The following is a 17,825-nucleotide window of genomic DNA, read 5'->3' on the forward strand; positions in this document are numbered from 1 at the left end:
AGCACTTGGGCCATCCTCCACTGCCTTCCCGGGCCACAGCAGAGAGCTGGCCTGGAAGAGGGGCAACCGGGACAGAATCCAGTGCCCCGACCAGGACTAGAACCTGGTGTGCTGGTGCCGCAAGGCGGAGGATTAGCCTAGTGAGCCACGGTGCCGGCGAAAAATATTTTTTAATAATATGTGAATTCTAAAAATAAGATTACCTCCAGTTCCCAGTCTTATTTCTTAGTGATCTTCTAGAATTAAATTTGTAAAGTCCATATTTTTGTCATATGTGACCACTGAAGCTTTTGCCTGTGTAGCTTAGTGGCCAGCTAATGACTGAACAGAGATTTCTTTAAATACCTGTGCTAGGTGTCCGGTGCGTAACAAATCTTCCCAGGCAGACAAATCAATTAATTCATAGGCTTTTATTGAGATTCCGCTCCTGGGTGAGATTCCCCGGTCCCAACAGAGCAAGAGTGGGGGCTGGGGAAGTCGCGCATCAGTGATCTGGAGGGCTCCTTTTATAGATTCAGGGCATGGGGGTTAAAGGTTGAGACAGGTCTGATCCTCATTGGTTGACCTTTAGGCACCCGTGGGGACCTTGACAAGGACTTTTCTTCCCCGGAAGTACAGGTAGGGACTTCTCCATTCCCGGAAGTATAGGCCTTCCTTCCATGCAGATACCAAAGCTACCATCTCGACCTTTTGATGATAGGAAAGGGGGCGATGATGAGTCTCTCTGGCTACTTCCTGCTGACTGGGGACATCGTCTACAGGGGCCTGCTGGGGGTATCTTGGGGCTCCACAGGGACAGGCATGTATGGATGGAGAAGCATCTGGTTGACTGCCTGGTTGCTGAAGGCCTTGGTTCATTCCATTATCACCTCCTGTAAACACTTAGACACTGTAGTATACAAGTCAGAGTGAGAATAGCAACCAATGATCCTAAGAGTGGCATTAACCAAGTAATGAAAGGATTTCATAGAGGAGAGGAAATGAGGGGGGTCTCTGGACCCTTGTGAGGATTGTTTGATGGATGTGGTTTAAATCTGATCCCAGCCAAGACAGGGAGAAAGGCCACTCAACTTTTGCAGGTAGAGGGGCTTTCTGTAGAGAAATTCTGAATAATCATACAACATTAAGTGGAGGAGAGGACCATCAGGTTGGGAGCCGAGCCATTGATGTTAGAGTAGAGGTTATTATTACAAAGGAATTAGATCCAAGTGGGCTAGACAGAGTCTAGAACAAAGGACAGAGTCATTATTAGAGCACTCAAGACCACAACTAAGTTTTCTGATGGAGAGACAAATAGAACCTGACAGAAGGGGCTTGAAAATAATCTGGTGGGTTTTAGACCTTGTAAGTTAAGAGGCCCAGACTTATCTCTTCACACAGGTTACATCCTAAGGGAGGTGTGAACCTCCATGGGGAAGGCACCCTGTTGACTTCCATTACCTACCTGGCCTGGGAGGAGAGCTGGTCAGGTAAAGGCAGGTGGCATCTCTAACAAGAAATTTACACTTCTGCCTGCAATGTTGCTGACCCTACTTGGCCATCTTCTCTCAGCAGCAGTGTTCACCTTGGAAGCTGGGCCAAGTGAAGGGCTCTTCAGCTTAGAGCCAATAAGATCTGTGGCTCTGACTTAAAGTCCTTCGACTCCAGGGCAGGTCTATTTCCAGTGATCCAACTCTTGGCTGGCAGAGCTGCCAGGGCTCTTCACAAGCTGATTTCTGCTGAAGCCCAGGCTTACCACACTGAAAGCCACTGCAGTGGACTGGCCTGTTGGGTCTCCTTGAGGGCAGATCACTGTACAGAACAGCCAATAATAGGCCTGCCACCTATCTTTACATTTCTGATGCCTAGCTTTCTTTTCCTCCTGGTTTTTGTTAAAGCAGATCAGAGGATGCAAGTCAAGGGGGTGCTCAAGTCCCATCTCTAATCTCTGTGATCTAAACTAGAAGTGTATAGTCATAGGCTTGGTGTTTTTTGCTTTTTTTTTTTTTTTTTTTTTTTTTTTTTTTTTTTTTGACAGGCAGAGTGGACAGTGAGAGAGAGAGACAGAGAGAAAGGTCTTCCCTTGCCGCTGGTTCACCCTCCAATGGCCACCGCGGCTGGTGCGCCGCAACCGGTGCACCGCGCTGAACTGAAGGCAGGAGCCAGGTGCTTCTCCTGGTCTCCCATGGGGTGCAGGGTCCAAGCACTTGGGCCATCCTCCACTGCACTCCCGGGCCACAGCAGAGAGCTGGCCTGGAAGAGGAACAACCGGGACAGAATCCAGCGCCCCGACCAGGACTAGAACCTGGTGTGCCGGTGCCGCTAGGCAGAGGATTGGCCTGTTGAGCCACAGCGCCAGCCACAGGCATGTTCTGATAGTGGTTTTTCTGAGGTAGATAATGCCCATGAGGAAAGCTATGCCCTCACTTTAAAACTTTCTTACCCTTTTTTTTTATCTGAAAGGGAGGTCTTCCCTGTTTACTTTGCTGATGGCAAAGTAGATCTATCTGTGAAATTATAATTTAAGCTTTCATTTTGGCTATTCCATTATTACAGAAAATGTTAGCCATCCCTTTTATAAGAACTAAAAATCAAATTGTGCATCTTGGAGAGTCCTACAGAATAGAATTAGTTTCCTACTTTGAAGAGAACAGATAAATGAGAGAACAAGTTGGGCTTAGAATAGAGAAATGGGGGTGCCAGTTGCAGATTGCTTATTGACAATCCAAATATGTGGGGGCTATCTCAGAACCTCTGGGGGAGCACGGTCCACGTCAACTGTCAGGCCTGGTGTGTGTCTGGGTCTGTCCAGGTGAAGGCAAATAGATATTGAGAATCAGGGTGTAAAGGAATAAAGAAGGCATCTTTAAGGTCTAGTACTGTGAAGTGGGAGGTTTTGGTGGGGGGGAACCTGTGATAGCAGTGTATAGGGATTAGGCACCACTGGGTGGATAGGAATAACTGTGGCATTGACCAGGCGGAGGTCTTGGACTAGTCTATACTCACCTGACGGTTTTCGTACTGGGAGTATGGGCGTGTTACAGGAGGAGTTAGTGGGTATTAGGAGATTTGTTGGAGGAGCCTGTCAATGATGGGTTTAAGGCCACGTCTGTGAGTTTCAGAAATGGGGAATTGGGGTCGGTTAGAGTATGGCGTGTCCTCCTGGAGTTTAATAAGGGCTGGCTGGTGGTGGGTTGCCACCACTGGCAAATCCTATACTCAAGGGTTGACTTTTGTGGGAGAAATTGGCCATTGGGTGTTTGATGAATCAAGGGAAGGGGTGGGAGAGGTTAGAGAAGTGATCAGACGGAGTAGGAGAGCAGCTGAAGGTTGTTGCGGTAAAATCTGGAGACTGGAGCCCATTTGGAATAGAATGTCCCATCCCAGTAGGGGGACCAGGCAGGAAGGGATGACCAGGAAGGAGTGGGAGAATGGGTGGTCTTCCAATTGACAAGGCAAGTCTGGCATGCACCTAGGGTGGGAAGGAGTCCCATCAATCCCCATTACAGAAATTGAGGAGGGCAGGAGTGGGCCTGCATAGGCCGGCAGAACAGAATAGGTAGCCCCCGTATCCACCAGGAATTCTGTGGACTTACCCACTACCTGGAGCATTACCCTGGGCTTGGCAAGGGTGATAGGGGTCTGGGCTCTGTCAGTCTTCGGCCATCCCCAGCAGTTGTAGCATGGAGTCCTCTCGGGGAGTCGGGCTTCCACGTAGAGGCGCAGGAGTCAGGCCTCCCCTGGGACAGTCGCTATTCCAGTGGCCCGGTTGGCCACTTGTGGGGCATGGCCAGGTGGGTGTGCGAGGGTTGGGGCATGCTCAAGCCCAATGTCCCTCTTGTCCACACTTGAAGCATGCCCCGGGGGGCTGGTTGCCCTTGACCCCTCTTCCCTCCACTGGCTGCAGGGCTGCCACCAGGGCCTGAGTCTGGAGTGTGACCTTTTTCTGCATCCTGGCCTGTTGTGCCTGCTCAGCTGCCTCTTCCCGAGTGTTATAGACCTTGAAAGCTAACTTTACAAGGTCTCTAATGGGGGTCTCTGGACCATCCTCCACCCTTTTTAGTTTTTTTCTGATATCAGGGGCAGACTAGGAAATGAAATGAAAGGCCAGAATCGCCGTCCCCAAGGGGGAATGAGGATCCAGTTTAGTAAACTTAGTTAGGGCCTCAGTGCGCCTGTTTAAAAAAAGAGCTGGGTTTTCTCCCGGGTCCTGGGTGACCTCTGGAAGCCTATCAAAATTGACCACCTTGTGGGTGACAGTGTACATGGCGACCAATAAGTATCTTATCATATTGGCCACGTTTTGTCTTCCCGCCTGTCCTTCCTGGTAGCCCCACCCTGGCTCCACCTCTGGTACCGCCTGGGCTCCTGCTGGGAGAGTGGGATCAGTTAATCGGGTCTTGTTGGCCTCATCTCGGGCAGCCTGACGGACCTGTACCCGTTCCTCAGAAGTGAGAGAGGAGGAGCGGATAATATCAAGGTCCTTCCAGGTGAGGTCGTATGTTTGAGAAAGGTATCTAAACTCTTTTATGAACCTAGTTGAATCTTCTGAAAAGGATCCTAGTCTTTCCTCGATCTGTGCTAGGTCTTGTAGTGCAAATGGAACATGAACACACACAATTCCTTCAGCTCCAGCCACCTCTTGAAGTGGGAGGAGGTGTCGGGGCTTCTGGTCATGTGATCATGTGTGCGTGCTTATGGGCAACGGCAATATCACCTGGGTGCCAGTCATAGGTAATGGGGAAAGGGGTTCATCACAGGTTATGGTGAAAGTGGGATTAGATGAAGGACCGGTTTCAGGGGCGGAACAGAACATGGCGGCCAGGGGGCAGGGGGAGGGGCAGAACATGGCAGTGAGGAACCAGAGGGAGGGGTGGGACATGGCGGAGCAGAAGAATGCACATATGGGGGAGGGAAGTTCCTGGATAGCTGTGGGGTCCCCAGGAACTCAGGAGGGTCCGAAAAGGTGGAGGGTAGAGAGTTTGGCAGTAACACAGAAGAGGGGTCCTTAGGAGGTGAGGCTGTGGTCCTGGCCAGCAAGACCTGGGCCGTGGAACAGGAGGAAAAGAGAATAGGGTGGGAGCGAAGGTCCCAGAAAGCCTGAGCATTTTCTCTCCCTGTGGCAGAAATTCTCAAGGTCGGTGAGGACCTTGGGATCGAAGGTTCCCTGGGGGGGCACGTAGATCCGTTGTCAAGTACATAATTAGGCCATGCCTGGGTGGAGTAGAAGATTAGGTGTTTACACTGTAGGTTCTGGGCCAGTCCCAGTTTCTTCAAGTTCTTTAGAAGGCAGGCCAGGGGGCATTTTGAATCCCACCCTCGGGATTGGCCAGATCCCATAGTCTCCCCGGTAGCCCAGATCTACTGAAATTCGGTCAAGGCGTCCCCTATCCCGGACTTCAGTAGATGGATTAGAGGTCAGTCCTCTACGGAGCCAAGCCAGTGGTGGGACATCTCCACAGCCACTGGAGGCTAAACAGCAGAGAACAGAGCCCACGTGCACACGATTTGGTCTCTGTCCTGACTGAAAGCTAGCCAGAGATCACAGAGACTGGACCAATCCAGAGGAGGGAGGGAGAGCAAGGAAGGAGTTACTTACAGTTGGTCGAGCATGGTCTGTAGTCAGCATGCGGCACCAGACAGGCTCAAGGAGTGAGGGGGCCTCGAACCCAGAAAGTGGAGGCATGCACCCTCAGCTCCCCGGTTTCAGCACCATCTGCAAGGTGTCCGGCGCGTAACAAATCTTTCCAGGCAGACAAATGAATTAATTCACAGGCTTTTATTGAGATTCTGCTCCCGGGCGAGGTTCCCAGGTCCCAACAGAGCAACAGAGTGGGGGCTGGGGAAGTCGCACGTCAGAGATCGGGAGTTGCTGCTTTTATAGATTCAGGGCATGGGGGTTAAAGGTTGAGGCAGGTCTGATCCTCATTGGTTGACCTTTAGGCACCCGTGGGGACCTTGACAAGGACTTTACTTCCCCGGAAGTACAGGTAGGGACTTCTCCATTCCCAGAAGTATAGGCCTTCCTTCCATGCGGATCCCAAAGCTACAAACCTGGAACCACTAGGTCTTCTAGTCTTTGCTAAAGAGCCCTGTGTTATGCTGGGGCACATTTTCAACACTCAGTGGCATAGTTGACAACCCTGCTTTAGTCTTCACTACTTGCTTGCACTGAGTCTTGAGGGAGAGAGAGATGAGGGCTTAGGATATTCTCAGGTCTTTGCTTAGCATGTTCTCAGCCCTGGGCATGCATGTGGTTTGCTAGATTCCCAGGGATATGTCAGAACCTTTCAAAGTTCTCTATAAACAGCTCATTTCCAAGCTTTTAAACAATATTATACAATTATTAAACAATTGTTGATGTTCGTTTTTGACAAACACCCCAGAGGAAGAGGCTCTTGGGTAGTTTTGAGTCAGACAAGACTTGTGAATGGAGTTTCCCAGGGAACTATCAGGTTGAAAAAAGAGTTCTTTATAAATGGACTTTTGAAGATACCCCAACCCCATCCTGCTCACTCCAGTGGCTGGCTGGCTACTATTTTTTTTTTTTTAATTTATTTGACAGGTAGAGTTATAGACAGAGAGTGAGTCAGAGAGAAAGGTCTTCCTTCCCTCGGTTTACCCCCGAAATGGCCACCACGGCCGGAGCTATGCCAATCCAAAACCAGAAGCCAGGCACTTCCTCCTGGTCTCCCATGCAGGTGCAGGTACCCAAGGACTTGGGCCATCCTCCACTGCCCTCCCGGGCCAGAGCAGAGAGCTGGACTGTAAGAGGAGCAGCCAGGACTAGAACCTGGTGCCCATATGGGATGCCAGTGCTGCAGGCAGAGGATTAGCCAAGTGAGCCATGGCGCTGGCCCCAATGGCTGGCTACTGTTTTTACCACATATGTTATCTGGTAGTTTTCAGACCAATCACAAACCTGGGATAGATGGGAATATTGTGAATTAAAATGCTACGAAGCTTTCTGTTCTTACTGAATTCACCTACTTTTCTTGAAAAGATATTTCATGAACTGCTACAAGCCTTTGGTTAATTTCCAGGATTCTAACATTAATTCTGATGATTTTGCTACTATCCTCATTGTTTTTATGGAGGAGAGGCTTTTTGGAGATTTTGTCTGACATTTCCACTGATGTGCTATTCTTTTATTTTTAATCTCTTTATGTGAAATGTTTATTTAGGTATATTACTTGTAAGTGGGTTTTTTAAAATTCAATTAGGATAATTTTGTCTTTTGTTAGGAAAAGTAAACATTTGAGTGTCTTGTATTCAGATAAATTCAATCTTAGCACTACTACTTCATTTTACATTTTCAATTCATTCCGTTTTCTTTGTTTTTATAACTTTTTATTTACATTTGTTCCATTCCAACAGTTCACTTGTATTTCTGCCTTACCCAAAGTTACTAAAAGACACAAACCAAAATACTTAAATTTGCATTTTTATTAAATAAAAACTAAATGCTGTAATAAATAGTGTAATAAAATTTTGAAAAACCCATACCTACACATGGTCTTCAAAAAGTTTGTGGCAAATGTGTGTTATGGGAAAAAAAAGTTTCAAAAAAAATTTTTGCACCAACATAATCTTTTAATTCCATTTCTCATGTATTTTTGAAGAACCCTCATATAAATTACAAAAACTCACAATATTTAAATAAGTTGCCAATAGTCATGTGGACTGAAGATTCAAGCCTAATTCTGCCAAATTCCATGGGCAAAGTTACACTCTGATTTTCACTTGCTGTCCCTAATCACAGTGTTAAAACTCTAAGTGCAAAGTTACTTGGGAGGCGCATGCAGTTATAAGAACAGATAACAGAAAATTGTCTTTCTCCCTATGTCTCATCTGACAACATTTTAAATATACAGGAGAAAAAGAAAACATAATGATCGATGAAAGCCAGAAGAGTAGAAACATGCAAAGGAGTAGCCTGGAAGAAAGGGACAGCTGGCAGAGTACGAGAGGAAGTCAAAGAGACAGAGAAAATCAACCTATTTTGAATGAAGGGAACAGATGGGAGATGAGCAAAGACAAAAGGGACCATGTGGGTAGGTGTCATCAGCTAGAGGGCAAGTCAGTGGAATTCAATCAATCGACAAGAATTTATTTACTGGACTCTTGGGCATTGTGGGAGATACAAAAGAATGCAGAGTTATTTTGGGAATGATAATGATGTAGACAAGACAGATGGCTTGAACTGGGGCAATACATGCTGAAGGAAAAGGCTAGAAACACAAGGCAAAAGGGAGGAGGTTAAGGCAATGCCCATATGAGCCAGCTTTGCATATCAATCTGAAATTTCTGTGGGACTGTAAAGAAAGAAATCAGATAAAACCTGTTGAGTTGCTGCTGAGTCAAAATTAATGGATTTGTAGATGGAAAGAAAAAAATGCCAAATCACCTACCCTCTCCATCCATGCTTTTGTGAAAATAAAAGAGTATTAGATATTTGTTTATAAACACACCCACACATACATATACATTGCAGATAATAGTATGCATCATTTCTGAAGTATAAATATGTCTGTTTAGCTAAGACTGGGCAGGACCTAAAATACATGACAAAGACTGATTAGGTCTGATCACCTTGAAAGGAAGGGAATCCTTCTGCCTCAGAGGAAGTTGCAAGCCAGAGAGACAGATGCCCAAGGCTATTTAACAGTGTAATGAAGATGGACATCCACTTGTTAAAGTGAAAGTGAATCATGGTTAATTGATACTAAAATAACAAAGAACCCTGTTCACAGGCATGAAGACTAAATGAACCTTATAGATAATTTCCTGGTGTATCTCATATGAACACTTATTTATTTGGAAGTATCTATTAAGTGCCTTCTATAACAAAAACATTAGCCACCATGAGTCTTCCTATATACTTAGCTCTTTACATACATCACACATTTTATATTTACATACATACATCAAATTCTCACAACCATAAGGAAGAGCAATGAGACTTGGATATGTTAAGTAACTTGTTCAAGATTATAGAATTAGGAGGTAGAAGAGAATAAATTCATAACCTAATCTGTGCTGTATTCCTTTTTTCATGAGACAGGCACATTTAAGGTGCTATGGATATAAAAATTAAAGACTTTGCAGACCTTACTCTAACATAATATATAGACTAGCTGAAAGACAGAAGGCCAGAGAATCCTAGCACAATAAAATATTTACGATAGAGGCACACACTAAGTGAATGAGTAAAGAAACCAGTAAACCAGCCTTGAAATATCAGAGACAACTTGACCATAGATCAATAATCATTTCCAAGGTGATGAGGCAGAGATAGAATTCGAGCACATATAAAGCAATACATGCAAAGACCTAGACTTAGGAAACACTTTCAACTATTTCAACAAGAAGGTCACAAAGACTAACACATAATGGGTAAAAGTAAAATAGGAATCGTGACTGCAGAGATAAGCAGTTGTGTATGAGGCTGAAGACTTTAGATTTGGGGTAGGGATTTGGCAGGTGGTTAAGATGGCAATTACGCTGTCCGGGTCCCACATCAGAGCAGCTTGGTTTGGTGCCCAGCTTGAGCTTCTGACACTAGCTCCATGCTAACGCTGATCCTGGAAGGCAGCAGTACTGTTCCAGCTGGCTGGGTTTCTACCGTACATGCTGGAAACAAGAATGATGTTCCTGGCTCCAACTCAGCCAAGCCCAGCTGCTCTGGATATTTGGGGGAGTAAACCAGCAGATAGGGGCGTTTCCTCTGCCTCCCTCCCTCCATCTTCCCCGTGTGTCTCTCTGCCTTTCAAATAAATAAATAAATCTTTGGAAACAAATCTATAGACAACCTAAAGGTCACAGCCAAATAGCAATGGCAGCATTACAAATGAAGACTCCATTCAAAATTTGAGGAGAGGTAGTGGGAAGCCAGAAGTAAGCTCCTGAGAGTCCTGGACCAAGCACACCAGAGGCTGCACCAGGAATGCAGGCTCTTTGCATGAAATGCTTGGGCTAGTTATTTCACTCTTGCATTTGTATATCCAGTACGCATTCACTTGCCTGGCAGTCACAGCCTTGGTAGCATCAGTATGTCAGTATGTCAGCAGCAATGTCCAAAATATAGATAGTTTTTTAAATAGCATGATTGTGTAGAAAATGGTATCTTGTGTGACATTGGAAGGGACCTGGTGAAGAGATTTCTGAGGGGCCAGCATTGCAGTGTGGCTGGTAAAGCTGTCTGCAACACCAGTGTCTCATATGGGCACTGGTTCAAGTCCAGCTGCTTCACTTATGATCCAGCTCCCTGCAAATGGTCTGGGAAAACCAGTGGAAAAAGATGGCCCAAGAGTTCAGGCCCCTGTTACCCATGTAGGAGACCCATATGAACCTGGCTCCCGGCTTCAGCTTGATTCAGCCCTGGTCATTGCATCCACCTGGAGAGTGAACCAGCAGATGGAAGAACTCTCTCTCTCTCTCTCTCTCTCTCTCTGTAACTCTAACTTCAAATCAATAAATAAATCTTTAAAGAGAGAGAGAGAGGTTTCTGGATCTCTCCAAGTCCTACTTGGAGAATGCCAGCTGTGAGTGCCCTGGGGTCAGGGAACAAATTTTCCAACTCTTAAAATGAGGGTAGTTCATCAAGTCTCAGATGAAAGGAACAATTAACTGCAACCTCAAGGGAAGCAACCACACTTTCTTACCCACCCTAAAGAGGCCAGTATCCATGAGGAGCCAAATAGAACCAGTTACATATGTCCAAGAGAAACAGATCCCTAAGTTATGAATTAAGACATATCCTCAACTGGGATAGAGATAAAAGACTGAGTAGAGTGGTTCATATTATATATGAAGTCTTTTCAAAACATTCATGGAAAACAGTATTATTAAAAAACTGCATAGATTTTGAATTTTTTGTAACAAAATGATCTATTTTTCTGTGAACTTTTTGGAATATCTTTATATATGTTCATATGTAGATGAATATGTTTAAATAATAGAGACTGTCATTTCATTTCTGCCACCAATTAGCTCTGTGGCCATAAACAAGCTGCTTCCTTCCCCCGTACTTCCCTCTCTCATTTATAGTATGAATGGTCTCTGAGGTCCCTTCCAGCTATCATATTGTATTAGGATTCCAGATGGTTGTTGGATATGATATAGTTCTTTGTCAATTTAAGGTTCTGTTGTATAAATGATGCAATATCTGATTTTTTTATTCTTAGGAACTGCCATATGAAAATGACCCAACAAATGCAGAATTTACATCTTTCTCAGTCAAAAAAACACAGTGCCCCATCATCTCCCAATGCTGCCAAACGCCTGTACAGGAACCTGTCCGAGAAACTGAAAGGGAGCCACTCTTCATTTGATGAGGCCTATTTCAGAACAAGAACTGATCGGCTGAGTCTCAGAAAGACCTCAGTGGTAATTAAACTCTTTATTCTTATGTCAGTTTGACTTGTTCAATTTGTTTTTAAGATGACCCACATTTATGTCTGAAGCTAATGCTCTTGAAATTTTTTAAATACTGGAATAGTAAGGTAAAGCCAGAATTATGACTTATCTATATTGCTAGCGAAGAATGGGTGATTATAAAATTTTCTCTTTCTCTTAAATTCATTCTCTTTCTTTTCCCTTAATTAACCCCACAAAAATAGCAGTTTGACAAACAGGGAGTCTTAGAATAAGTAGGCATTCTGGGAGCTCTAGTGTTAATTCAAGTAATAATACATGTATTATTTATTTACTTACAAACCTAATATGCTTTCCAAAGGTATTCAAAACAGAATCCAAGCAAAGAGCATAATACATACATACATATAGAGATATAATGAGTGAGAGAAGGAGACTAGCAAAACTAGAAAAAGAAAATATTGGAGAACAGAAAGATATACCAAAAACCTAGGCAAATATAGTACCTGAAATCTATGGCTATGTTTATCTTTGAGTTCCCAGACTGTCAAGGCAAAAAAGGAAATACAATTGGTTATAGAATCCCATTAACTGATAACTGAAAGTCTATCTGTCCATCAGCAGAAATGGGTATGTTTCTGTTGCTAAGTCCTTTGGTCTATATAGATGTCCAAAATATAGAAGAAGGGCATAAACAGCAGTACTGGTGGTATTACAGACGTTTTCATCCAGCAGTCTCTCATATTGGCCCCAAGGAAAAGCTGAGGCCATAATATTAACATGCTTAGCAAGGGCATGTTTGCAGAGTGATGACACCATTTATTTGAGCTGAAAATAGGTGAGCCCTTAGCCTTTCCAGATAGAAGCAAGCCAGAGTTTGCCAATGAAAGCATGGGGTTGGGAAGAGCAACAATAAACATGGCATATGAGAAATTAGAAATAATAAGAATCAAAAACAAACACAGAACTGTGGAAAAGGCAAAGTTTTAACCTTGAGCTCATCTTTTTCCAATGTGTTTTCTCATCTCAGACTTATCTTTTGGGAAGGCTTGGCCATCATTAAGTTGTGGCCTTGGCCTCATAGGCTCTTCAGTTTAACAGATGGTAGACAAAACATATTTCCACTCAGCAGATTATCTTGCAGTGGAGAACTGAATACCAAAATGACTCGATCCCCTGGATCCCCATTGTCACAACAAGCATTTGCACAACAGTTTCATATTTTCTTAAAATTCCAGTTTTGTATCATGTACACAGTAAAAGCTGACCTGTAGCCTACAATAAGGAGAATCAATTTCTAATGAGACTAAAAGTAAGACATGACCACTTAAATATTTGGTCCCTGAAGATTTTCTACATGTTAATAATGATGTGATCTTTATGCTAGGTCAAGATCAATAGTATTTCATCACTTTTAAAGACCAAGCAAATCTTGGAGAAGATGCCACATAGAAATGTAAATATCAGGATGCTTCAATAAGTCCTAGAAAATGGAATTACAAGATAAAATTTATTTTGCTCTGTAAATTTTTTAAATTCATGCATAATTATTTCCTCAGTATGCATTTTCTATGAACATTTTAAAGACCCTTTGCAAGAATTCCAAAATTCTTTCCATCTAAGAAGATTATCTTTTAATTCCATTTTCCATGAACTTATAAAAATTTCATTTATGTAAGGGAAACAAATTTCCTGTATTTCATATACACACTTTTTTTTAAAGATTTATTTTATTTATTTGAAAGACAGAGCTGACAGAGAGAGGTAGAGACAGAGAGAGAGGTCTTCCATCTGATGGTTCACTTCCCAGATGGCTGCAATGGCCGGAGCTGCACTGATCTGAAGCCAGGAGCCAGGAGCTTCTTCTGGGTTTCCCACATGGATGCAGGGGCCCAAGGACTTAGGCCACAGCAGAGAGCTGGATTGGAAGTGGAGCAGCTAGGACTAGAACTGGTGCCCATATGGGATGCCTGCACTTCAGGTCAGGGCTTTAACCTGCTGTGCCACAGCACTGGTCCCTTCATATATACACTTTTAAGAGCATAATGATACCTCCCACTCTACCTTCCCTCCCTCCCCTATTCTTTCTTAATTTTTTTTAAAATTTTTACAATGACATACTTTCAGTTTACTCTAAAATCACAAGCTTCATCCTCTACTGAAGAAAGAATTCAACAAGTAGTCAATATAAAAACCACTGTTCCTCAAGAGTATAGACAAGGGTTATAAACAATGATCAAATCTCAAAATGTCAATTTTTCTCATATGCATTACAGTTTTTTTACTTTGTACATTAGTTACCACAAGTCAGGAAAAACAAAACATGGTGTTTGTCTTTTGGGGACAGGCTTGTTTCACTAAGCATAATGGTCTCCAATTGCATCCATTTTGTTGTGAAAGATAGGATTTCATTCTTTTCTATAGCTAAGTAATATTCTATCATGTATATATTCTACAATTTCTTTATCCATTCATCAGTTGATGGACATCTGGGTTGATTCCATATCTTACCTATTTTGAGTTTAGTTGCTACAAACATGGGGGTACAGATCACTCTTTCATATGCTGATTTCATTTCCTTTGTGTAAACTCCCTGTACTGGCGTGGCCCGGTCATATGGCAGAACTATTTTCAGATTTCTGAGAAATCTCCATACTGTCTTCCATAATGATTGTACTAGTTTACCTTCCGACCATCCATGTATTAAGTCACCTTTTTCTTACATCCTCAACAGTATTTGTTAATTTTGTATTATAGCCATTCTAACTGGGGTGAGGTAAAACCTCACTGTGGCTTTTATTTGCATTTCCTTGGTTGCTAGTGATCCTGCACATATTTTCATGTCTATTGGCCATTTGTTTTCCATCCTCTGAAAAAATGCCTGTTAACATCCTTAATCCATTTTTTACTGGATTGTATGTTTTGTTGTTGCTGCGTTTTTTGTTTGTTTGTTTGTTTGTTTTTGACAGGCAGAGTCAGACAGTGAGAGAGAGAGAGAGAGAGAGAAAGGTCTTCCTTTTTCTGTTGGTTCACCCCCGAAGTGGCCGCTATGGCTGGTGCGTTGTGGCCGGCACACTGTGCCGATCCAAAGCCAGGAGCCAGGTGCTTCTCCTGGTCTCCCATGTGGGTGCAGGGCCCAAGGACCTGGGCCATCCTCCGCTGCACTCCCGGGCCACAGCAGAGAGCTGGACTGGAAGAGGAGCAACCAGGACAGAATGTGGCGCCCTGACTAGGACTAGAATCCGGGGTGCCGGCGCCGCAGGCAGAGGATTAGCCTAGTGAGCCGCAGCACCAGCTTTGCTGTGTTTCTTGAGCTCCTTATGATATCCTGGATAATAATGCTTTATCAGATATATAGTTTGCAAGTATTTTCTCCCATTCTGTTTGTTGTTTTACTTTGTTCAGTGTTTCCTTTGCTGTGAAGAAATTTCATAGCCTGATATAATTTCATTTGTTGTCTTTATTGCCTGTGCTTCTGGGGTATTATCCAAGAAGTCCTTGCCTAGGCCAATGTCTTATAGTGTTTTCCCTATGTTTTCCTCTAGTAATTTGATGGTCTGAGGTCCTAGATTTAGACCCCTGATTCATTGTGAGTTGATTTTTATATAGGGTGTAAGGTAGAGGCCTGGTTTCATACTTCTGCAAGCAAAGATCTAATTTTCCCAACACCATTTGTTGAAGAGACCTGTACTTTCTCCAAGAAGTGATTTTAGCTCACTTGTCAAAGACTAGTTAGTTGTAGATATATTGATTAATTCCTGGGGTCTCTATTCCATTGGACCACATGTCTATTTTTGTGCCAGTACCAGACTGTTTTGATTATAACTACCCTGTAGTATGTCTTTAAATCAGGTATTGTGATGTCTCCAGCTTTATTTGATTGTTGAGGATTGCTTTAGCTATTCTAGGTCTCTTGTGATTCCATAGGAATTTAAGGTCATTTTTTTCCAGATCAGGGAAAAACATCTTTGGTATTTTGATTGGGATCACATTCAATCCGTAAATTGCTTTGGGCAATATGGACTTTAAAAAAAAAAAAAAAAAGATCTAGGAGCCAGCACTTGGTTAATCCTCTGCCTGCGGCGCTGGCATCCCATATGGGTGCTGGGTTCTAGTCCCGGTTGCTCCTCTTCCAGTCCAGCTCTCTGCTGTGGCCCGGGAAGGTAGTGGAGGATGGCCCAAGTGTTTGAGCATCTGCACCCCCATGGGAGACCAGGAGGAAGCACCTGGCTCCTGGCTTCAGATCGGCGTAGCTCCGGCTGTAGCAGCCATTTGGGGGGTGAACCAATGGAAGGAAGACCTTTTTCTCTGTCTCTCTCCCTTACTGTCTAACTCTATCTGTCAAATAAAAAAAAAAAGGGAGATCTAAATTAATAAAATGAAAGATGAAAAAGGAGATGTTAAAACAGGTAACTGCAGAAATAAAAACAATTATCAGAAATTACTACAAACAACAATATGCCAGCAATCTTGAGATCTAGAAGAAATGGACAGATTTCTGGACAAATACAATGTACCAAAATTGAGTCATGAGGACGCAAAAAACCTAAACAAACCAATAACCAGGACAAGAGATCGAATCAGTAATAGAGACCCTCCCAACAAAGAAACCCCCAGGATCAGATGTTTTCACTGCTGAATTCCACCAAATTTTTAAAGATTCTCCTTAAACTAATCAAAACAGTTGAAAGGGAGGGAATGCTCCCAAACTCCCTCTATGAAGCCAGCATCAGCTTAATTCCAAAATGAGAAGATACAACTCGGAGCTAGTGCCGTAGCAAAGCAGGTAAAGCTGCCACCTGTGAAACTGGCAAACCATATGGGCACTGGTTTGAGTCCTGGCTGTTCCACTTCCAATCCTGCCCCCTGATAATACACCTCTGAAAGCAGTGGAAGATTGTCCAAGCCCTTGGGCCCCTGCACCCATGTAGGAGACTTCAATGAAGCTTCTGGCCCCCAGCTTCAGCCTGGCCCAGCACTGACTGTTGAGGCCATCTAGGCAGTGAACCCCAATGGATGGAAGTGTTCTCTCTCTCCTCTCTCCTCTCTTCTCCCTCTCTCTCCTCCTTCTCTCTCTCTCCTCCCTCTCTCTCTCCCTTTCTCTGTAACCCAGACTTTCAAATAAATAAAAAAATCTCAACAAAGAAAACTGTAGACCAATTTCCCTGATGAATATAGATGCCAAAATCCTCAACCAAATACTAGCTAATCCAATCTAGCAACTTTCAGAAAGATCATTCACCCAGACCAAGTGGGATTTATCCCTGGTGTGCAGTGATGGTTCAATGTATGCAAATCAATAAAAGTGATACATCACATTAACCAAGAATAAAAAAATGTGATTATGTCAATAGATGCAGGGAAAGCACTTGATAAAATACAACATCCTTTCATGACAAAAACCGTAAGCAAATTGGATACAGAAAGAATACAGAACACAATCAAGGCAATATTTGACACACCTACAGCCAGCATCATGTTGAATGGGGAAAAGCTGGAAGCATTTCATCGAAGATCTGAAACCAGACAAGGATGCCTACTCTTACATTACTATTTAATATAGCTCTGGAAGTTTTAGCAAAAGCCATTGGACAAGAAAAAGAAATGAAAGGGAAACAAATGGGGAAGGAAGAAGCCGAATGATCCCTGTGTACAGATGATATGATCTTATGCATAAAAGAACCAAAAGACTCCACTAAGAGACTATTGGAACTCATAAGAGAGTTTGGTAAAGTTGCAGGATATAAAAATCAACACACAAAAATCAATCACATTTGTATACACAAACAGTGCCATAGCTGAGAAAGAACTTGGAAGATCAGTCCTATTCATAATACCTAATAAAAAACCTAAATATCTTGGGATGTGAATACCAAGGACATGAAAGATACTACAATGAAAAATACAAAATATTAAGGAACGAACTAGAAGACACAAAAAATGGAAAAGTCTTCCATGACCACAAACTTCCTAAAGTCTCTCATAAGCTCCAGAAACATGTATTTGAGAGAATTCCAGATCTCTTTGCTTTGGTTTAGTATTCATCCTTTGAAATAACTTTTCAGAAAAACCATAAGTGTTTAGCTATTTTTTTCTGCAGGTGATTTAGCATTCTATAAATATTGCACTTCTTGCTCTCTTCAGCACCAAACTACAGTGCTCAGAAATGCCAGGTGTTCAGTGATTGGGATTCTGCATTGAAGAGGTATGGCGTTAGAGACCAAAGTCTAGGAATGTGGCCAGCAGACTGCTGACATGTGGAAATATTAGAGATTTGTAAACAAGGAGGTGACACTTAACATGTATACTTCTTTTTTTTTTTAAGATTTATTCATTTATTTGAAAATCAGAGTTACACAGAAAGAGGAGGGGGGTGGAGGAGAGAAAGTGGGGGGGTCTTCCATCCGATGGTTCACTCTCCAATTGGCTGCAAAGGCCGAAGCTGCACTTATCTGAAGCCTGGAGCCAGG

At 43.3% G+C, this 17,825-nt stretch overlaps 1 protein-coding gene across 3 annotated transcripts in view; it reads left to right on the forward strand.

Moving 5' to 3' along the window:
- The window catches only part of ANKFN1 (ankyrin repeat and fibronectin type III domain containing 1), a 461,309-nt gene that overhangs the window by 294,972 nt on the left and 148,512 nt on the right, over window positions 1-17,825 (forward strand). For all 3 annotated transcript variants that reach the window (XM_051825489.3, XM_089316998.1, XM_089316997.1), the window contains exon 4: window positions 11,166-11,367. In XM_051825489.3, coding sequence (XP_051681449.3) covers window positions 11,176-11,367 — 192 coding nt within the window. In that variant the 5' untranslated portion in view covers window positions 11,166-11,175. The remainder of the gene's footprint in view (window positions 1-11,165; window positions 11,368-17,825) is intronic.

The sequence above is a fragment of the Oryctolagus cuniculus genome, chromosome 17 (genome assembly GCF_051225735.1).
Source record: "Oryctolagus cuniculus isolate XC-2025 breed Fujian yellow rabbit chromosome 17, ASM5122573v1, whole genome shotgun sequence".
Classification (NCBI taxonomy): Eukaryota; Metazoa; Chordata; class Mammalia; order Lagomorpha; family Leporidae; genus Oryctolagus; species Oryctolagus cuniculus.